General features: G+C 42.6%; 1 protein-coding gene and 1 non-coding gene across 7 annotated transcripts in view; one reads left to right on the top strand and one right to left on the bottom strand.

The window, feature by feature from the left end:
- The window catches only part of LOC120064216 (CLIP-associating protein 1-B-like), a 113,010-nt gene that overhangs the window by 49,038 nt on the left and 40,422 nt on the right, over positions 1-23,550 (top strand). For all 6 annotated transcript variants that reach the window (XM_039014630.1, XM_039014625.1, XM_039014624.1 and 3 more), the window contains 6 exons: positions 1,630-1,708; positions 1,955-2,058; positions 2,410-2,501; positions 2,892-2,967; positions 3,298-3,395; positions 6,252-6,322. In XM_039014630.1, the coding sequence (XP_038870558.1) occupies positions 1,630-1,708; positions 1,955-2,058; positions 2,410-2,501; positions 2,892-2,967; positions 3,298-3,395; positions 6,252-6,322 (520 nt within the window). The remainder of the gene's footprint in view (positions 1-1,629; positions 1,709-1,954; positions 2,059-2,409; positions 2,502-2,891; positions 2,968-3,297; positions 3,396-6,251; positions 6,323-23,550) is intronic.
- LOC120064542 lies at positions 1,132-1,256 on the bottom strand. Its single transcript, XR_005478613.1, has one exon. It is a non-coding gene; the product is annotated as a U4atac minor spliceosomal RNA (small nuclear RNA).

Below are 23,550 nucleotides of genomic sequence, written 5' to 3'. Positions count from 1 at the left end.
GTGGATGGATCAGGCTGGAGAGGCCCAGGCAGAGGAAGAGTGAGGAAACACACACACACACACACACACACACACACACACACACACACACACACACACACACACACACACACACACACACACACACACACACACACACACACACACATTCTCATACACACACACAAACACACATTCTCATACACACACACAAACACACATTCTCATACACACACGGGGAGGGGTGAGGCAGGCAGGGAGGGGTGAGGCAGGCAGGGAGGGGTGAGGCAGGCAGGGAGGGGTGAGGCAGGCAGGGAGGGGTGAGGCAGGCAGGGAGGGGTGAGGCAGGCAGGGAGGGGTGAGGCAGGCAGGGAGGGGTGAGGCAGGCAGGGAGGGGTGAGGCAGGCAGGGAGGGGTGAGGCAGGCAGGGAGGGAGGTTGCATTGCAGCAGCCATCCTCCATCCTCCTCTCCCCATGATGAAGTGTGTGTCTTTTGAGGGCTTGTATTACTATCCTAGTGGTTACTGGAAATCCCTGAAAGGATAGTAAAAGTAAGTAAAATTCTCCCTTGTGGGGACATTTCCCAGGTCACCACGAGGACAAAGGCTTTGTAGGCTTAGGGGTTAGGTTTAGGGTTCTAAATGGGGTAAGCAGATTCTGGGATGAGTAGTTTGTGTCCCATAGAGATAATCAACATTTCCCTCAGAGAAGAGACTGAATGTAGTTGAATTCAGAGCTGCAATTTGGGGCTCTTTGTAATGTTGTCCTCTCCTCTGGACATCCAGTTTTAGTTCTCCAGTCCTTTTGTTTTCGGCTTGTCATCAGTTTAATATTGTAATTCCCTTTCATCTGCATCTGAGAACAAAAGATCAGGATTATGCCCCCATGGCAGACATGCCTGCTGCTGGTAGTGTTCTAGTAAACCTGAACCAGTCTCCAGGCTAAACTGAGGAAAGGAGAGCTGTTAGTTGTGCAGCATATGGAAGCCGGAAGCTGTGAAATTGGATAACATAGGCCGTGTCTGTTGCTGGCTGCTTGGACTATGCAACACTGTTACTTCCTACACTTCTATCACACTCACCAGTAGATGGCAGTGTTCATCAATGCAGCAGGGTTCATTGCGCAGAGTTGTATTTTATTTACAAGATTGAACGTTTCAAAAATTGCACCATGGCCGGCACAAGCTCAGGTGATGCTTATGTGTTGTTATGGTGTTAGCAGGGCTACTCTCACTAGATGTTCGTTGAGCAGCTCTCTCACCCCATGACAAGGAAAGCTAACTATTTGGGGGCACAGAGCTTTTACCTTACATCAGCCATGGTTTTCCCATGGTGACTGGCAACTTTTTAAAATTAGATTTCTATGGCAGCACTGTACAAAAGGTGTAATAAGTCAATATTACACGTTTCAGAGCGGCAGCATCATACATTGTCCTTTTATGAGCAGACAGTGATTATATTTCAGTTTACGCTCAACCCTTTGTGAAACTACTTTGCATACTGGACTGAATCAGAAGGAAGAGACATTGTTAGATTGTTTAATGTTGTTAAAAGAGGTAATTTAAGATGTTTTTTTATTTATTTCGAATTACTTTTATTTCATATTTTGTATTTTTGTTTATTCAAAATATTCTCCTTTTGTGTGTTCCAGGTGGCTTTGCTTGGAATAGACCTTTTATCTGCCCTAGTGACAAGGTTACAGGACCGATTTAGGAACCATGTGGGAACAGGTAAGATTGTGTAATTTTATTATCTTAAAAAATATCACTTTCTTCATGGTTAAATGAGTTCAAAATAAAAATGGTTTAGATTTCTAGACAAAATGTCTGACTAAAAAACTGCCTTGACTAAACTTTTGAGCTCCATTGGATTTTAACTCATCGTCCACACCTTTAGATAGCAATGCTAACCCTTCCCCTGTCTTTTCTTTTCTTCTCTCCCCTGTGTGTCCATCCCTCTCGCCTGTGTGTCTCCAGTACTGCCCAGTCTGATAGATCGTCTGGGGGATTCCAAAGACCAAGTCAGAGACCAAGATCAAATCTTGCTGCTGAAGATCATGGAGCAGGCTGCTACCCCACAGGTACGTGCACACACACACACACACACACACACACACACACACACACACACACACACACACACACACACACACACACACACACACACACACACACACACACACACACACACACACACACACACACCCCACAGGTGGAGCTTACCTGGGCTAACCTGTCCTCATAGACGAGTTATTGACAAAGGTCTTGAGTCAATCCCACAATTCCTTCCCAGTTCCCTGTTGATTCATTCCTGAATCCCTGTTAGGTTTTGATTCCTGACTCGATTGTATGTTAATTGATATGACCTGATCCGTGATAAAAAGCAATTTGATTGTTGACCTGGTACAAATATCCTGTCCTCTCCTCCCCAGTACGTGTGGGACAGAATGCTGGGAGGCTTCAAACACAAGAACAACAGGACCAGAGAGGGAGTGTGCCTTTGTCTCATCTCAACGCTCAAAATGTAAGACTGCCTGGCCTCTCAATAACCCATCTATCAATCTGTCTGTCTGTTCTTACTATACAACAGATTGTCATTAGAGCTCTCGGCTGATCTCTTTAACCATGTTTTTCCATCATTCCTTCGTCATAGACAGGGTAAGATTCAATATACATTTTTAGATTTCTCCTTTCTAATATTCTGATAGCAATGGAATTGTACCATACTGCCAAGTGCATGGATGAGCCTAGGTTTGATTTAAAATGTGTCAATATTCTCTCATGTGTATCATAGGGAATTTTAAAATTATATTATGGTAAGGTCTTTATTGTCAGGAGTCTATTTGCAGTGATGCTGATGCTTCCCTATGATGTCATTGACATGCTTTCTCTCTCTCCCTCTTTGTTCTTCCAGGTACGGAGCCCAAGGCTTAACCCTCAGTAAAATAGTCCCTCACATATGTAATCTACTAGGAGATCCCACCAGTCAGGTGCGTTTGCTGTGTCATGAATCAGTTTATTACACTGCTGGTCAGGGAGGGAGAGAGCTCTAGCACAGATGGACACAAAGGCATTTCTACTGGGACATGAAGCCCCCTAGTGGCAGCCACAGAACAGAACAGTGCTATCTGTTGGGGGATGCAGGGTAATGATTCTGTTCAGTGACTGTTTCAAGATCTGTAAACAAATTATATTAGTGTTAGCATATACACATCTGGGAGTTGCATTCTGTCAGTAGATAAAGACATTTTCATATTATATTGTAGTCCTGTTAGGGCATGTTCTAGATGACCTTTGAACCTCCCTCCTGGTGTCCTTAGGTGAGAGACGGAGCTATGGGCTGCCTGGTGGAGATCTACAGACATGTGGGGGAGAGGGTGAGGATGGACCTCAGCAAGAAGGGCCTACCACAGTCACGGTATCATGAACATTCTACCTCTGTCTTTCTGTCTGTCTCTGTGCCTCTGCCTGTCTCTCTGTGTCTCTGCCTGTCTCTCTGTGTCTCTGCCTGTCTCTCTGTGTCTCTGCCTGTCTCTCTGTGTCTCTGCCTGTCTCTCTGTGTCTCTGCCTGTCTCTCTGTGTCTCTGCCTGTCTCTCTGTGTCTCTGCCTGTCTCTCTGTGTCTCTGCCTGTCTCTCTGTGTCTCTGCCTGTCTCTCTGTGTCTCTGCCTGTCTCTCTCTCTGCCTGTCTCTCTGTCTGTCTGTCACTCTGATTGTCTGTCACTGATTCTCTGTGTCTGTCTCTGTCTCTCACCCTCACTCCTCTCTCTCACTACTCTCTCTCTCACTTCTTTCTCTCTCTTACTCCTCTGACTAATCTCTCTCTCTCTTTCTCGCTCTCTCTGTCTCAGTTCAAATCATTTCAATTCAAAGGACTTTGTTGGCATGGGAAACATATGTTTACATTGTTTATTATCTATTTCACTTTCATTGGCAATCAAAAATGAACGGTTAACATTACACTCACAAAGTATCGAAGGAATATTATGGCTATGTACAGTGTTATAACGATGTGCAAATAGTTAAAGTACAAAGGGATAAATAAATAAACATAAATATGGGTTATATTTACAACACTGCTCCAAAACCGCCATAAAAAAGCCAGACTACGGTTTGCAACTGCACATGGGGACAAAGATTGTACTTTTTGGAGAAATATCCTCTGGTCTGATGAAACAAAAATAAACTGTTTGGCCATAATGACCATCGTTATGTTTGGAGGAAAAGGGGGGAGGCTTGCAAGCCGAAGAACACCATCCCAACCGTGAAGCACGGGGTGGCAGCATCATGTTGTCGGGGTGCTTTGCTGCAGGAGGGACTGGTGCACTTCACAAAATAGATGGCATCATGAGATGGAAAAATATGCGGACATATTGAAGCAACATCTCAGGCCTACAAACCTGACTCAGTTACACCAGCTCTGTCAGGAGGAATGGGCCAAAATTCACCCAACTTATTGTGGGAAGCTTGTGGAAGGCTACCCGAAAAGTTTAACCCAAGTTAAACAATTTAAAGGCAATGCTACCGTAAACTTCTGACCCACTGAGAATGTGATGAAAGAAATAAAAGCTGAAATAAATCATTCTCTCCACTATTATTCTGACATTTCATATTCTTAAAATATAGTGGTGATCCTAACTGACCTAAGACAGGGAATTTTTACTAGGATTAAATGTCAGGAATTGTGAAACATTTTAACTCAGTTTATTTGGCTAAGGTGTATGTAAACTTCCGACTTCAACTGTATATGTGTGTTTGTGTTGTCTGTATGCGTGTTTGCGTATGTAGTGTTTGAATGTGTGTGTGTGTGTGTGTGTGTGTGTGTGTGTATGTATGTATATATATATATATATATATATATATATATATATATATATATATATATATATATATATATATATATATATATATATATATATATATATATATATATATATATATTGTCTGTAAATAAAGTCTAGTGAGTGTGTAGAGTCAGTGCAAGATAGTCAGTGCCAATAGAGCTGATGCTCCGGTACCGTTTGTCGGACGGTAGCAGAGTTGACATTCAATTGCTTGGGCGCTTCGAGCCTTCCTCTGAGACCGCCTGATATAGAGGTCCTGGATGGCAGGGAGCTCGGCCCCAGTGATGTACTGGGCTGTCCGCACCACCCTTTGTAGCGCTTTGCGGTCAAGTGGTGAGGCAGCTTGTCAAGTTGCTCTCGATGGTGCAGCTGTAGAACTTTTTGAGGATCTGAGGGCCCATGACAAATCTTTTCAGCCTCTTGAGGGGGAAGAGGTGCTGCCGTGCCCTCTTCACGCCTGTGCGGGTGTGTGTGGACCATGTTAAGTGATGCGCGCCACTAGGCAGGATATACGCTTTGATTGAAAGGAAAAACAAGAAAAGCTACCAGTTTAACTCCAGCTGCTGTAATTCTTTCACCAAACAGTCATTCAGGAAGATCTAAATGCATATTCCCATGAAACTGATTGACATCATTGATTGTCATGCAGACGCAGTTTGGACATTTCACCGCTACAACCTGAAGAATTATCATTCACGATTGACAGTGATGGCCTATTTTGAAATAAAATATGCCTCATTTGGTGTTTTGAAGGTATTACAAATATAACATTTTCTTGAGACAATGTGTGGGCATAGGCCAAATGATGCTTTTTATGCATATTCTATAATAATATTCTGTCGGTACAAATTTCATTTGAGATATTATGACCTAAACAGTAGCACTACACCACTAGGGTGACTTGGAGGAAATTGTATTCGGTATTACATTCTATCAGTCCTGCCTTTTTAGGTTTCCCTCCACATTCTTTGAGCCAAGGTCGTTCCAAATGCTCATTCTACCTATTAAATGCTCATCTGCCAGTTTTATGTGGTCTAGTTTGGCTCTCTGTTCTTCTGAATAGGCCAGAGGGAAATGTTCTCTCTGACAGGTACAGATCCATAATGTCGGGTGAATCAGTGAGAAGGCTATTCACCTTCCTGTTTCTTTCTCAGTTTTCTAACCTGTTTCTCTCTTTCCCCTTCTCTTCCTTTCCTCCTCTCTTCCTTCCTTTCCTCTTCTCTTCTCTTCCTTCCTTTCCTCTTCTCTTCCTTCCTTTCCTCTTCTCTTCCTTCCTTTCCTCTTCTCTTCTCTTCCTTCCTTTCCTCTTCTCTTCCTTACTTTCCTCTTCCTTCCTTTCCTCTTCTCTTCCTTCCTTTCCTCTTCTCTTACTTTTGTTTTATTCCTCTGCAGGTTGAATGTAACCTTCTGTTCCTCTCCTCTCCTCTGCAGGTTGAATGTAATCTTCAGTAGATTTGATGAAGTCCAAAGATCTGGGAACATGATCCCATCCTCAGCTTCAGGTGAGTGATGCTGCTGCTGGACCCCTGTTCTGTTGATTCATGGTGGAGGGGCTATTACCATTGCTTCTGGGGCTGTTTGTGTCTATTTCCTTCCTGTGTTCTGCTCTCTCTCTTTCATTTTCCTGTGTATTTTGTATGCACTTCGAGTTTCTGGACGGACTCAAATACAACCATCGTATTGACTTAGCTGAGAGTTGTTTCCCATGGAGCTCTAGGGTTATGAGGGGATTTGCCTAATTTCTCTGTGAGATCTCTCTCCTCTATCTAGTTTGTTCGCTCTCTCTGTCTTTCTTTCTTCTTCTTTTTATAAGAAACATTAATGTGTTGAAAATCCCAAATAGTTTGCATAGTCAATTTACACACAGCTCTGACACACATACTTACCCTACCAGACATGCCACCAGAGGTCTTTTCACAGTCCCCAAATCCAGAACAAATTCAAGAAAGCGTACAGTATTATATAAAGCCATTATTTCATGGAACTCCGTTCCATCTCATATTGCTCAGATGAACAGCAAACCTGGTTTCAAAAAACGGATAAAGCAACACCTCATGGCACAACGACTCTCTCTTTGACCTAGATAGTTTGTGTGTGTGTATTGGTATTGATATGTAGGCTACGTGTGCCTTTTTTTTTTTTTTTTTGAATTGATGTAGTTCTGTCCTTGAGCTGTTGTCTATTAATGTGTGGGCCCCAGGAAGAGCAGCTGCTGCTTTTGAAACAGCTAATGGGGATCCTAATAAAATAGAAAACAGCAAATCTATAGATTTTTCTCTCTCTCTGCGTGTGTTTCTCTCTCGCTGCGTGTGTTTCTTTCTCTCGCTCTGCACGTGTTTCTCTCTCTCTGCGTGTGTCTCTCTCTCTCCGCATGTGTCTCTCTTTCTCTCTCTGCGTGTCTCTCTCTCTCTCTCTCTCTCTGCGTGTGTGTCTTTCTCTCTCTGCGCGTGTCTCTCTCTCTCTGCGTGTCTCTCTCTCTCTGCGTGTGTGTCTTTCTCTCTCTCTGCGCGTGTCTCTCTCTCTCTCTCTCTCTCTCTCTGTGTGTGTCTCTCTCTCTCTGCGTGTGTCTCTCTCTCTCTCTCTGCGTGTGTGTCTTTCTCTCTCTCTGCGCGTGTCTCTCTCTGCGTGTGTCTCTCTCTCTCTGCGTGTGTGTCTTTCTCTCTCTCTGCGCGTGTCTCTCTCTCTCTCTCTCTCTCTCTCTCTCTCTCTCTCTCTCTCTCTCTGCGCGTGTCTCTCTCTCTCTGCGCGTGTCTCTCTCTCTCTGCGTGTGTCTCTCTCTCTCTGCGTGTGTGTCTTTCTCTCTCTCTGCGCGTGTCTCTCTCTCTCTCTGTGTGTGTCTCTCTCTCTGTGTGTCTCTCTCTCTCTCTGCGTGTCTCTCTCTCTCTCTGCGCGTGTCTCTCTCTCTCTCTGCGCGTGTCTCTCTAGGCTGGATATTTAGCTACATTTCTTTTTGGCTGAGGGAATTAAACACAACACAACCGGAGCTCAAGGTCTTTATAATGTCAGTATAATGTGCTTTTGTACTTGTAGAAAATGTGAATTGGATTTGGGATGGGGATAAATGGGTATTGCATCACGTTTGTTTGTTTGTTTATTTGTTGTTGTTTTTTATGTGCGAGGCCAGGAACTGTATGCTTGAAACTGTTCCTCTCTCCCTCCATTTTCACTCACTCACTCACTTTTTCCTCAGCTTTCTTGCTTCCCCCTCTCTCTCACCACTTGTTTTCTGTCCTCTCCTTTCTCTCCCCTTGCTGTTGGCACCATTGTGGCCTTGCGGTCTCCTGCCCATGTTGTGTCCACTCTCCAAATCTGTCACCAGTGTGTGGGTTTGTATGTGGGTGAGAGGAGGCCTGAGGGCCAGACTGACAACCTGGGACTTGAGTGGATGAGTTTCCCCATAGGAGGGCAGCCACCACTGGGTCTCAGATGTTGCATTCCCTCAGTGTAGCCAAGCCAGATCAGACTCACTGTAATCCCTTCGTGTGTGTGTGTGTGTGTGTGTGTGTGTGTGTGTGTGTGTGTGTGTGTGTGTATGTGTGTGTGTGTGTGTGTGTGTGTGTGTGTATGTGTGTATGTGTGTATGTGTGTATGTGTGTATGTGTGTATGTGTGTGTATGTGTATGTGTATGTGTATGTGTGTGTGTATGTGTGTGTGTGTGTGTGTGTGTGTGTGTGTGTGTGTGTGTGTGTGTGTGTGTGTGTGTGTGTGTGTGTACAGTGCATTCTGGAAGTATTCAGACCCCTTAACTTTTTCCACATTTTGTTATGTTACAGCCTTACTCTAAAATTGATTAAATACTTTTTTTCTTTATCAATCTACACACAATACCTCATAATGACAAAATGAAAACAGGTTTTTAGAAATGTTTACAAATGTATTAAAAATAAAAAACAAATACCTTCTTTACAGCTATCTTTGTGTGCGTTTCAGTCCCTTCTGTCATAGCAGTTTCAGTGTCCACCGTCAGTGTAACCAGAGCTGTGACGTGGGCAAGGGCTCGCTGACTCCGTCACATTCTAGCTGACTGGGTACAGTGTTTGTTTGCAGGACAGGTAGAATGGCTGAGCTGAGGGGAACTGTGGAAACTGCTCGGCATTTAGGAACTGTTTTCCAAGCCCTCAGACAGTAACTTCTCCCTCAAAGACAATTACGATGGACTTTACTGAGAGAGACAACAAATCATTCATGTAAATGAAATCACCCTGAGACGTAACACAGTAATAATATTATATTTAATAGAAGTTAATAGATGTTTTCTGTTTTATTGTGCATAATAGCATTAACAACCCACTCTCTAAAGCGTTTGCGAATAATGTTGATCAGAGTCAGACATTTAAGGGGAAAAAAACGTTCAAGAAAGCCTCTCTGTGTAACGGCTATACTGCTTCACCCCCTCACTCTTCAAAATCATATTTCCAGATTAATCTCAGACGCATGCTGTTTTGATGACATTTTAATTGGAAAATGAAAAGTAATATTACACCATTCATTATGCACTTGGCGCTTTTGTTTTCCCCTAACGGTTCAACTCAAACTAATATATGACAGAGCTGAGGGCGATGACTAAGATTGTTCCCCTACCTTGTAAAAAGGAGCTCAGCTCTCGACTCTGAGGGAAATAGTTTCTCTCTCTGTGTGTGTGTGTGTGTGTGTGTGTGTGTGTGTGTGTGTGTGTGTGTGTGTGTGTGTGTGTGTGTGTGTGTGTGTGTGTGTGTGTGTGTGTGTGTGTGTGTGTGTGTGTGTGTGTGTGTGTGTGTAACTTAGAGAGGAGGGCAGTCAACAGAACACATGGTAATGAGGGCCTTTCACTGCGGAGACATGGATCGTATTCATTAGGCACCAAATGGAACAGAACGGGCTGAAACAGGGAGGAACTACCTGAACTTGACCAATTAGAAACACTCGTTGTTGCAAAACATTTTGCTGCAGTGTGTTCTAATGAATACTACCCTCTGTGCTGACCAGCGTTGTGTGGGCCCCCTAGCCATTAGGACCTGGAGACACAGATGGGGGTCAGAATGCTCCTAGCTAGTCAGGGAACTGAAGGAATAGCTCTCCTGTTCCTTTCCATCTGACCAGAGTAACCTCAACCTCCATCTGTCTTACCTCAAAGGAACACGGAGAAATGTTGCTAATGGACTGAAACCAAAGGAAAAGCTATTGGCATTGCAAACTATTGAATTTCATCTGTCATTGTAGTGGTAAAGTATCTGTATTCCCTAGAGGCATACATCGGCTACAAGTAGAACATGCTTCAGTTTAGTTGACAGGAAATAGAAACTTTAGTAGTTCATCTCCTGGGATATGATGGGATGTTATAATGTCCTGACTGCTGAGGCGTAAGCGATGGGTTTTCCTCCTGTAGAGGTGAAAGGTTGTGATGCGTAGGCTGCTGCTGTCAGATTGTGGCTGTGAATCTCATATAGACTTACTGTAGAAGTCACATTTACCACAACACAGTGATTTGTTCTAAGTCCCCAGATTTATCTTGCAGAAGGCTTATAGGTACTGTTGAGATGACTCATGAGATAGAGAAGCATCCATTGACTCAGTTTGTGCTGGTTGTTGTACTGTATGTTCACCCTCGATGATGTTTCTTCTGTAAATCACATGGCAACCTTCATCTGATAGGAGTGGCATTTTTTGTTGCTAAAAGCCCAAATGTCACTTCTCTGCAAAAATGAGGGGTCCACTGCAGCCTGAGCCTCTTGATATGTGTTCCCGTGTGGCTCAGTTGGTACACCATGGCATTTGCAACTAGAGTTCTGCGCGGGACTGATTTCTTCATCCCGCCAGCACCCGCAGCTTTTCATACCGCACCAGCTCACCCCCGTGGGATTTCTGTCCGACTTCCACCCACTACAGCAAGAACTTGTCCCGAACCCAACCGCAGTCCCGCAATGTTATTTTAGGCATATGTGACGCAGCTCACTTGCCAGCCATGGTCCCAGCTTGAAGCACCAAATTCTGAGAGTGTGTAAACAATGAGATAAAGATGTGCTTTTAATACAGTAAGTAGGCCTTGTGGAACAACAACATTTTACATCCCTAAGTCATCAGTCTGACCGCCCGCATCATGAAAAATACAGACCGCGCCGCAATGATCTCTGTCCGGACCCGCAGCCCTCTACTTGCAACGCCAGGGTTGTAGCTTCGATTCCCAGGGGAGACCAGTATGCAAAAAACAAAGTATGAAAATGTATGCACTCACTACTGTAAGTTGCTCAGGATAAGAGCATCTGCTAAATGACTAAAATGTAAATGTAAATGTAAAATGAGAGGGATGGCAGCGGTATTGGATGCAGTAGTCACCAGACTAGAACAGGAGGAGAGAGAGAGGAGTGCAGGGAGAGAGACACACACACACAGACGTGAAGCAACATTCTCCCTGACTGTTCACTCACTCTCTTCTCTCTGCTCTGCATGGAAGGAAGGCTTTGCACTATGACAACCGGGGAAGGTAAGAGCATGAATGGAATGGACTATTTAATGTCAAGGGCAGAACACACAGGGCTCAGAGGCGAATGGTTGTTTCTCGCTTGCTCTCGCTCTCGAGAGGGGGGGGGGGGGGCAATGATTTGTAATGTAGAGAAAATCATATTAACCTATGATTTGTCTAGTTATTTTGTATATTTCTTGTGAGACAATGTAGCAATTTGAGATTGTAGGCCCATTTCCTAGTGCCCAGATAGTGAACATATAGATCGAAAAACAACAGATAGTGAATGGTGGGGCTGTTGTTTTCCAACTCTCTAATAGAGAACGATTGTTGTTGTTTACCATGTCTGTTTTTATTGTGTAGGATAAAACAGACCGCTGTTTTGTTGTATAATCTATTTATTTTATATTTATATACATATACATACATACAGTTGAAGTCGGAGGTTTACATACACCTTAGCCAAATTAGGATCAACACTTTATTTTAAGAATGTCAGAATAATAGTAGAGAAAATGATTTATTTCAGCTTTTATTTCTTTCATCACATTCCCAGTGGGTCAGAAGCTACATACACTCAATTAGTATTTGGTAGCATTGCCTTTAATTGTTTAACTTGGGTCAAACGTTTCAGGTAGCCTTCCACAACCTTCCCACAATAGGTTTAGTGAATTTTGGCCCATTCCTCCTGACAGAGCTGGTGTAACTGAGTCAGGTTTATATGCCTTCTTGCTCACACACGCTTTTTCAGTTCTGCCCACGAATATTCTATAGGATTGAGGTCAGGGCTTTGTGATTGCCACTCCAATACCTTGACTTTGTTGTCCTTAAGCCATTTTGCCACAACTTTGGAAGTATGCTTGGGGTCATTGTCCATTTGGAAGACCCATTTGCGACCAAGCTTTAACTTCCTGACTGATGTCTTGAGATGTTGCTTTAGTATATCCACATCATTTTCCAACCTCATGATGCCATATATTTTGTGAAGTGCACCAGTCCCTCCTGCAGCAAAGCACACCCACAACATGATGCTGCCACCCCCGTGCTTCACGGTCGGGATGGTGTTCTTTGGCTTGCAAGCCTCCCCCTTTTTCCTCCAAACATAACGATGGTCCTTATGGCCAAACAGTTCTATTTTTGTTTCATCAGACCAGAGGACATTTCTCCAAAACTTCGATCTTTGTCCCCATGTACAGTAGCAAACCGTAGTGTGGCTTTTTTATGGCGGTTTTGGAGCAGTGGCTTCTTCCTTGCTGAGCGGCCTTTCAGGTTATGTCGATATAGGACTTGTTTTACTGTGGATATAGATACTTTTGTACATGTTCCTCCAGCATCTTCACAAGGTCCTTTGCTGTTGTTCTGGGATTCATTTGCACTTTTCGCACCAAAGTACGTTCATCTCTAGGAGACAGAACGCGTCTCCTTCCTGAGCGGTATGACGGCTGCGTGGTCCCATGGTGTTTATACTTGCGTACTATTGTTTGTACAGATGAACATAGTACCTTAAGGCGTTTGGAAATTGATCCCAAGGACGCTCTGGCCAAGGAGCACCCAAGCTAACTGGCTAACGTTGGTGATTGCAAATGTGCTGCTGGCAACAATTGAATAACTTTTTTTTGCCAACATTTACTGACATCGGCCATATTCAATGGGTGTTGAGCGTTCGTTAATTCATCAGTTATTCTGCTGGCACACAGACGAGAGTGCTCTGAAATCGGAGTAGATAGCCAGAGCGAATTTACCATCTACGTCTATCGACAGTTGTCGCAGTGACATCATGAACATTCTATTGAAATGGTTACTTGCATAGTGGAGTCTTTTGTTTACATATAGCTAGCTAGCTAAACAATGAACCATAATCCCAACTCATAACGTTCAATGTTAGCTAGCTAACATTAGGCTATAACTAGCAATACAAATGGCTCTGAGATACGAATAATATAACTACACACATCATACATGTAACTTTAGCTTGCGAGAGAGCCAGCTAATGTTAGCTGGCTAACAGTACACTTTAACTTAAAATGAAAACAACTTTCTGACTAAATTAGATACGTGTAATATCTGAAAATGTAGCTAGCTAGACTATCTTACCCGTATACATGAATGGACGCTTCTCCCTCTCTATATTTGCAATTAACACCAGAATTTTCTTCATCCCCTTAGCTATCATACTCTACTTCCACTGATTTCCAAACTCCAGAAAGTGGAGAACAACACCTTTGCAGTATCTTTCAAAAAAGACGCGTTAGAAAGGATTACCTACACATACTGACCAGCTCATGTTATAGACAGAAGCGTGTTACATGGCAGACCAATCCACTCATCTCTTGGCATGTACAGCTCACTTATTATCTCAACCAATCATGGCTAGCGGGAAGGTTCCTGTCTCTTTCTGTGGCTAAACCAACTAGGCTCGTAATTTAAAAATTGTATTCGTATTTACAGATGGCATACAATTTGTTATTAAGGCACATGAAAGGTCACATGTTACAGAAGGCATTTCTGCCAAAAATCGCATCTCCTGTGAAGTAGTAATGTGCGACATGTGCCAAGTTTCCTAAAACGAGTCACATATAATGGTGAAATGATCTTGGTTATACAGTGGCATGTTAAACAAGAGAGAAGATTTTAGAAACGACTCTCTCATAGCATGCACACCAGTGTTTCCTTTGCGTTCATTTAAGTGTGGCGCTGCTCCACGACAGAATCATTCTCGCCAGACCAAAAGAAACATCCTATTTCTACCAAACATAGTTTCAATACAGTTCTGTAAAGCACATTTGCTTTTCTTGGTAAATAGATATTCTGTCTTGGTTCAACACAGTTCTTAAGGTTATTTAGCTCTGTGAGCTGTGGCAGGCAACCAGTGGGCGAGGGACCAGTTCTCGATACAAAAGCTCTGCGGCGCAAAACACAATTCACTTGAATCACCTCAGCTTGCCAACTTGTTAATAACAAGTTGGCAAGCTGAGGCAACTTGTTAATAACTTGTTAATAACAAGCTTGCCAACTTGTTAATAACTACAAAAGCTAGCTATAACCTAAAAACTCTTCTAGCATCGTTTAGATCTATAATATTGCTGCCACAATTGTAACAGCAATTATCTATCCAATATCCACAAGTATGTTGATGATAGAAACATGGTTAACTAACGTTACTAGTCTAGCAAGTTAGCTAGCTAGTTCGTTTGGAACTGTATCAAGTGCAAGCAAGATAGCTACATTTATCTGTCTTCGATTACATACATTTTTTCTCAGATTAGTTTATTTAAATATATCCAGCCACAGCAGCAAAAGAGAAAGGGGGAGCAGGGACAAACTTTATTTTGTTAGCTAACTCTTTAAAAGCTTAAGCTATCGTTTTTATAACAAGTGTATGGCTTACTTTACTAGACAAAGAGGCTGAAACCTGGGAGTGAGGTAGGGATGCATGAGTATTTTCGGGGATAATAGATATATAGTTCATTCTTACATGTTCTATGTTTTAGCTGATTTGAAGAAAAAAAAATTGATTTAAAAACATTATTGTCATTGTTGAATTCGATTTTCATTATGGCAAGCTAGGACTGATGGTTTGGTGAGCTAAACTAGAAAGGTCTGTTTGTTTGGTTACCACGGCAACTCTGTAACTATCTAGTAAACTGGCTAGCTACTTCAGTGGGATGTTGAACACATTTCTACCGGCAAATGAAACAATTTCTAGTGTCAAATGTTCTAAATTATAGCCATGGTATGAAAGGCAAAATCAAATCGAGGCTCAATGCGTTCTCTGGAAAATCATGCAACCCCGTGGAAGGTCAGTTCCACTCCGCTAGTGGGTCGTGGAACCCACATGCCGTTTATTTTATTTAATTTAAAAAAATATATATATTTATTACAAAAAACACCAGGAAGGGGTAACAAAGTATTAGAACATCAAGGACAAACACTACAGCATCAAGACACTATCAAACATGTATCAGTCTTTCCGCAACAGAGCCATCCTTATGTGTGAGGGTGCGTGTGCATGATAGTGATATAAAATATGTCATGATCACAATCTTGTGAAACCCGAACCCTCCAAGATCCCCCCACAGTTCCCCAATAGCTGTCCCTCAACCATTCGAGACCCCTCCCACAGCCCCCCCAAGAAAAAAAAAGAAAAAATACAATGAATTCCATTCCCCACCCCAAGAACCCCCCAATGCACCAACAACCAAGATAATGAACTAAAGAGAACAAAGGAAAAGACAGAAGAAAACAGAAAACAACAATGCAACATTTTTTTAAAATTATTATTATTATTTTTTAAACAAAGGACATCAAGGACAACTGAAATCATAACAGCAATGCCTACTTTATATGTTAGTGTGCATGTCTGGCACTATTACATGCGTGTGTTCTTGTATGTGTTTATTTGAATGAGAGTGTGTGTATATGCATGTGTACAAACACCTGCATGGCATCAGCCTCAGGCAAACCGGCATTAGTTGTAAAAACACTGCCACTTAGTGTCATTCAAATGTACTTTTATTATGTTTTATTTGGACTTTTTTCCCCCTTTATCTTTTGAGACCATCATTCTCTCTCTCACACAACAACTCCACTCCCACTTGTCTCCAATTCCACATACCAACCCTCAGCTTCCCTCAGCCCATTCCATCTATCTCTGCTGGCCACCCACTTCATGTTTCTACGCAACACATATCTTTCAACTATGCTATGATGTTTAATGTACAATTTCAATCTATCTAATCGAATAGAAGCTAGAATAGAAGCGTGTTGAAGATAAATACTTTTACTAAGTGTGTTAGTAATTGACTGACCCGGTCTCTCCAGATCTCCTAACAGTACTATTTCTAGGGGCAATTTTAGATCAATGCTATGCATTTTCAGCCATTCCTGAACCTGAGACCAGAAACAGGCTACCTGAGGGCAATACCAAAATAAATGGTCTATTGATTCTGTATCCTCACAACAAAATCTGCAGAGCTTCGATGATTTTATGCCCCAAATATTCAACATTTTGTTGGTGGCAAAAATTCTATATAATAATTTTAGCTGAAAAGCACAAAGTCTTGAATCTTGCGTTGTTTTATATATCAACTCATACACCCTGTACCATGGAATCGGTACATCAAAAATCTCTTCCCAACTATTTTGCACATGCCGTTCATTATTTTCCATAGATTGCATAGCCCCTCGTTGATTATCCCTTACTCAGTTTCACTATGGAAAACTGCTGCCACTGACTCCTACAGATAGAGAACAGAGTCATGTTTATTTTCCTTGAGATAGAGGGAAATTAATGCTGTTATGGTGCACAAGAGACAAATGATTCAGAAGATACAGATGTAGGATCTTCATTTGATCACTCTTTTGTCGCTGAGAATTTTTGTAAAATTTAAGATGTATGTATCTAGTGAGCCGCAACCTAACTCATGACACAAAACATGTAAAGGAACAACACAAATAACTGTAGGCCTATAATTTCACTCAGTTATGTTGCTGTAGCTTTGGCTAGTGTCACAAAAAGTTGATCCACAGAGCCCTCTCACTGCCCTTGTTATAGCCATAAGAGTAGCACTGAGAAAGTGAATATCCATCACTGTCTGTCTTGCCATAGACGGGGGGGGGGGGTGATGATATCGCAAAGTTCTATCAGTGTTCAATTAACTGACATTGCCCTTCAGCCTGCTGAGTGGATTTCCTCACTGACAGATGGCTGCTGTCTTTTATCTCAACCTTTGATTGACTCTTCATTAAGAACTAACTATATGCTCCTCTAGAGAGACAGAGAGAGACTACTGAGGAGCTGACCTCTGTTTGTTTTGTTATAATGAAGTCGTATAGAAACTTACTTTTTTTCTCTGAAACAGCCCAGAGCCCGGGTCTCAGCTGTGTGTCTCAGTACAAATGTGTGTCTATGCTGTGATAACATTTCCCCAAATATTTTTTTTTGTTTATGGCATTTTACAACTGCCTATGTTTTCCCCCTTTCAGATCTGGCCTTTATTGTCCCATTTGTCACAGAAGCAGAGTCTTTACTCTGAACCCAAACATTTAGTGTGAGTCCCACATGGCACCCTATTCATCGTATGCACTACGGTTGACCATATGGCCCTGTTCAAAAGTAGTGCACTATATAGGGACAGACGTTTTTGTGCTGCTTGGCCTAGGCTTTATATGTTGTTTATTATAGGATTTTTACAAACGTCATGGCTCAGAATAAACCATCTGTCTAGAGTTGAAGACATAACTAAGTGTCTGACTGAAACACTTCCACTAACCTTCACTGTTAGGATGCTGCTGCAGGCTCTGTTCTAAATCCCCAGTCTGTCTGTCTACCTCTGTGATGCCTCTGTCCTTTCATACTCTGATGAATAGGTTAGGCCTAACTCCTGACAGTACACTTGATGCTAGAGGCTTTCACTTTCTTTTGCCTTTACCAGAGGGGGATGTAGTACTTTATGGTGAGAGCCAGCCCATTACTTTACCACATTCTTGCCTTTGTTTACAACACTCAACATTTACCTAACACTTGGCCACACTTAATACTGACTCTTTGCTCATTTTCGGTCTCTGATTTCTGCTCACCCTAGCAAACATGGAGCTAGTCGCCACTGCCCGTAAAGTATGAGAGATCCCACTGGTACGGTGGCTCCTTAGGGACACACTTTCCCCTCTGTGTGTAAAATATTTGTGCTTTGTTGGCTGTCTTATTACGTAGCAAAGCAGATCAGTTTTAATTAACAGAGCCTTTCAAGCACTGTGGAAAGATCGGCTTTTCATCCTACAGTCAGTAATCAGAGATCTCTCATTTAAAAGCCTGAAGAGCGTAGCTGACTGACCAGGTAGATGATCTTTGACCCTCCTTGACACATGAGCAACCAATGGGAAGAGAGTCTTGAACCTGATCTGCCACTTAAGCCTTTATGGTTATTTTACCATGGCAACAGGGAACACCTCCCATAGCGGGCTGTCAAGGAATGATACCAAGTAAGCGTGAGCTCTCTTTCTCTCCTTTTCCCAACGTTAGATTCACATGGATTTAAATCCCTTAGGGATTATAGGGAAGCAGAACATTGTCAAATGCTTTAGTAATGGTTATTATTATTATTCAGCGCACGCCTGTGTGTGTCCGCCTGTGTGTATGCGTGTGTCTCAGAGTGAGCGAGGGATGGGGTGGGTGTTTTGTCTGAGCGGTCCCTGTTTGCTCTTATAGGCATCAGCATAATGAGAGATCACTAATGACATTGTGCTGAACATTAGCCTAGCCTGAAGCCCTCAGACTTATGTAAACTGCTGACTAGAGTGACAGGCTCACAGACCAGGACAGTGCTGGAGGAACTAGTTGTTGAAAACAGAATGACACTCAGTGCAGCAATGCTCTTCCCCCCAGCCTTAGACAGATCTGGTACCAGATCTGTCTATTTCCCCCCAGATTAGCTGGGTCCTCAGAACCCCTGGAGCCTGAATCAGTCAGGACAGGAGACACTTGCATGGAAGGAACTAAAGAAAATACTTTGTGTCAGAGTCCATTCTTTCTCACCCTCCAGCTTAGAACGGACATGCGAAAAGCATCGCCTGAGCCTAAGAAATCCACAAAATATAAATCTGTGGCCCAGGGATTACAAGTGCTGCCTGCCACGCAGTTAGGATGCTGCTGAATGTGGACTGAAACGAGGACTCATCTGCTCTGCAGCCACTTGCGCATGCAGCACACACAGGTTTATTGGGATAAATCTTGTCCTGGAGGCAGAGCTGAGCAATTTCCACTAGATGGGCCAATTTCATAATCAAAATTGTTCTTCAAACTTCTTGACGCACGGATCCCTTTAGCGGGATCATTTTCGTAAACAACCGCTGAATTGCAGAGCGCCAAATAAATAAAAAAATGCTACAATTATTTATATTCATGAAATCACAAGTGCAATATAGCAAAACACAGCTTAGCTTGTTGTTAATCCACCTGTCGTGTCAGATTTTGAAAATATGCTTTACAGCGAAAGCAATCCAAGCGTTTGTGTGAGTTTATCGATCACTAGACAAAACATTAAGAACACCTAGCAGCAATGTATATTGGTCACGAAAGCCAGAAAAGCAATAAAATTAATCGCTTACCTTTGATGATCTTCGGATGTTTGCACTCACGAGACTCCCAGTTACACAATAAATGTTCCTTTTGTTCGATAAAGATTATTTCTATATCAAAGTAACTCCATTTGTTTGGCGCGTTATGTTCAGTATTCCACAGCCTTAGGCAGGTCATCAAGGCTTGACGAAAATTCCAAAAAGTATCCGTAAAGTTCGTAGAAACATGTCAAACGTTTTTAATAATCAATCCTCAGGTTGTTTTTAACATCAATAATCGATAATATTTCAACCGGACTGTAAACTATTCAATACTGGAGAGAAAGAAAATGTTGAGCAACCAGTGTCGAGCGCATGAACTAATGTAAGGACCTCCGTCTATCCACTGACGCGTTTTGATAAATCTCGCTCATTTTTCAGAATAAAAGCTTGAAACTATGTCTAAAGACTGTTCACACCCTGAGGAAGCCATTGGAAAAGGAATCTGGTTGATATCCCTTTAAATGGACGAAAGGCAGGCAATGGAACAGTGATTTTTCAAAATAAAAGGCACTTCCGGGTTGGATTTCCTCAGGTTTTCCCCTGCAAAATCAGTTCTGTTATACTCACAGACAATATTTTGACAGTTTTGGAGTGTTTTCTATCCTACTCTGTCAATTATATGCATATTCTAGTATCTGGACCTGAGAAATAGGCAGCTTACATTGGCAACGTTATTTTTAAGGGAAGTTTTAAAGGAAAAAATCCACCCAAAACCACCAATTCCTATAATTTACAATGTTAAATAACAGTAATATGTGAGAACAATGTTTTATTGTGAACAAATTTTTCATTTTGTCATTATAATAAGGTTGGTAGCAACATGTGAAAAACATTGTGGAAATCTGTTGCAGCTCAAGTCGACTACAAACCCCACAATGCAACGCTTTCTCTATTGCTAGCTAGCAAACTTAGCTACATACAGTAATACCAAAGTCAATATCAGCATATGAAGTAGCTAGTTAGCTGTGTAATCGCCTAAACAAACTGCACTATCAATTTAGGTGTCTACAATCTCACCATGTACAAACTGCAGATTGATGTGCCTTGCAGAGTGGAGTCTGACATTCTCAACGGCCGTGCAACGGCACTATGCAATGCATCCTGGACTGAAGAGGCTGACAAATAGGAGAAATGTGGTGGACCCTCTGTTAAATTACACATTTCTCGAGGTAGGAATATGGCAGAAATATGATCATTGGCTCATTCAGGAGAAGACAACCTCCAGCGTTATGACATTGGCTAGTATTGAAATGTATAATAGATGTTTTTACAATCTAAAAGGCACATTCTTATTAACTTCCAATGTCGTGAGAGCAGATTTATTGCAATTTTACGTCATACCGGACAACATGTCTCTCTGCTTGAACGGCAATAGCCATCCTGAAACACACACATAACAAACCACAACACAGAAACTGGGGAACGTAACAGCAAGTTGAGAACAAGTTCTCATTTACAATTGCGACCTGGCCTAGATAAAGCAAAGCAGTTTGACACATACAACAACACAGAGTTACACATGGAGTAAAACAAACATAGAGTCAATAATACAGTAGAAAAATAAGTCTATATACAATGTGAGCAAATGAGGTGAGATAAGGGAGGTAAAGGCAAAAAAAAAGGCCATGGTGGCGAAGTAAATACAATATAGCAAGTAAAACACTGGAATGGTAGATTTGCAGTGGAAGAATGTGCAAAGTAGAAATAGAAATAATGGGGTGCAAAGGAGCAAAAATAAATAAATACAGTAGGGGAAGAGGTAGTTGTTTGGGCTGAATTATAGATGGGCTATGTACAGGTGCAGTAATCTGTGAGCTGCTCTGATAGCTGGTGCTTAAAGCTAGTGAGGGAGATAAGTGTTTCCAGTTTCAGAGATTTTTGTAGTTCGTTCCAGTCGTTGGCAGCAGAGAACTGGAAGGAGAGGCGGCCAAAGGAGGAATTGGTTTTGGGGGTGACCAGAGAGATATACCTGCTGGAGCGCGTGCTACAGGTGGGTGCTGCTATGGTGACCAGCGAGCTGAGATAAGGGGGGACTATACCTAGCAGGGTCTTGTAGATGACCTGGAGCCAGTGGGTTTGGCGACGAGTATGAAGCGAGGGTCAGCCAACGAGAGCGTACTGGTCGCAGTGGTGGGTAGTGTATGGGGCTTTGGTGACAAAACGGATGGCACTGTGATAGACTACATCCAGTTTATTGAGTAGGGTATTGGAGGCTATTTTATAAATGACATCGCCGAAGTCGAGGATCTGTAGGATGGTCCGTTTTACGAGGGTATGTTTGGCAGCATGAGTGAAGGATGCTTTGTTGCGAAATAGGAAGCCAATTCTAGATTTAACTTTGGATTGGAGATGTTTGATGTGAGTCTGGAAGGAGAGTTTACAGTCTATCCAGACACCTAGGTATTTGTAGTTGTCCACATATTCTAAGTCAGAACCGTCCAGAGTAGTGATGCTGGACGGGCGGGCAGTTGCAGGGAGCGGTCGGTTGAATAGTATGCACTTTGTTTTACTTATATTTAAAAGCAGTTGGAGGCCACGGAAGGAGAGTTGTATGGCATTGAAGCTCGTCTGGAGGGTTGTTAACACAATGTCCAAAGAAGGGCCAGAATTATACAGAATGGTGTCGTCTGCTTAGAGGTGGATCAGAGACTCACCAGCAGCAAGAGCAACATCATTGATGTATACAGAGAAGGGAGTCGGCCCAAGAATTGAACCATGTGGCACCCCCATAGAGACTGCCAGAGGCCCGGACAACAGGCCCTCCGATTTGACACACTGAACTCAATCAGAGAAGTAGTTGGTGAACCAGGTGAGGCAATCATTTGAGAAACCAAGGCTATCGAGTCTGCCGATGAGGATGTGGTGATTGACAGAGTCGAAAGCCTCGGCCAGGTCAATGAATACGGCTGCACAGTATTGTTTCTTATCGATGGTGGTTAAGATATCGTTTAGGACCTTGAGCGTGGCTGAGGTGCACCCATGACCAGCTCTGAAACCAGATTGCATAGCGGAGAAGGTGTGGTGGGATTCGAAATGGTCGGTAATCTGTTTGTTGACTTGGCTATCGAAGACCTTAGAAAGGCAGGGTAGGATAGATATAGGTCTGTAGCAGTTTTGGTCAAGAGTGTCACCCCCTTTGAAGAGGGGGATGACCGCAGCTTCTTTCCAATCTTTGGGAATCTCAGACGACACAAAAGAGAGGTTGAACAGGCTATTAATATAGGTTGCAACAATTTCGGCAGATAGTTTTAGAAAGAAAGGGTCCAGATTGTGTAGCCCGGCTGATTTGTAGGGGTCCAGATTTTGCAGCTCTTTCAGAACATCAGCTGACTGGATTTGGGAGAAGGAGAAATGGGGAAGGCTCAGGCGAGTTGCTGTGGGGGGTGCAGTGCTGTTGACCGGGGTAGAGGTAGCCAGGTGGAAAGCATGGCCAGCCGTAGAAAAATGCTTATTGAAATTCTCAATTCTCACGGATTTATCGGTGGTGACAGTGTTTCCTGTCCTCAGTGCAGTGGGCAGCTGGGAGGAGGTGTTCTTATTCTCCATGGACTTTACATTTACCCTGGTAAACAATATAATATTGCTCATAAATGCACCAAAACAATATAACATTCAGAATGGGTGAATCTTTCCTTTAATTTAAGTTTAGGCATGTGGTTAGCAGATTTTATGACTTTGTGGCTGTGCCAGCTAATGACTACCCTGCAGAGCTGCCTCCAGTACAAGAGTCATCCCAATAAATGGCAACCTGTGCAGCACACAGGGTGCTTCAGCATCTAGTGGACAGATTAGGTAGTGTTGTGTGTATTCTGATAATGGCATTCTCCCCTAGTGAGTTTGTATGGTGGTTTTGTTAGTAAGTGTTTGTCCTTATAGTAATCCTGAAACCACAATAATGATCCTTGGTGATATTCCATATACTGAGAAATGCACTAAGTTACTGTTCTGTTCCTGTTCCCCAGAGGTACAGACATCCTCTTCATCCATCCACCCATCCATTTTTGTTTCTCTGTTCTCTCCTTGATCTTTGAGTTTGGCAGTGCAGTGCATCATTTCAGTAACATTCCTGAAGCCTGAGTAATGACCTATATCAGTCCTCCTGTGCTGTCACGTATGGCTTCTTTTCTCTTCCATGTACTTGTCTAGCTCTAGCTAGCAGTTTCCTACATTAT

This window comes from Salvelinus namaycush, chromosome 19, assembly GCF_016432855.1.
Source record: "Salvelinus namaycush isolate Seneca chromosome 19, SaNama_1.0, whole genome shotgun sequence".
NCBI classification, from domain to species: Eukaryota; Metazoa; Chordata; class Actinopteri; order Salmoniformes; family Salmonidae; genus Salvelinus; species Salvelinus namaycush.
The sequence above is the reverse complement of the archived record's forward strand: the minus strand, read 5'-3'. Positions and strand labels throughout refer to the sequence as shown.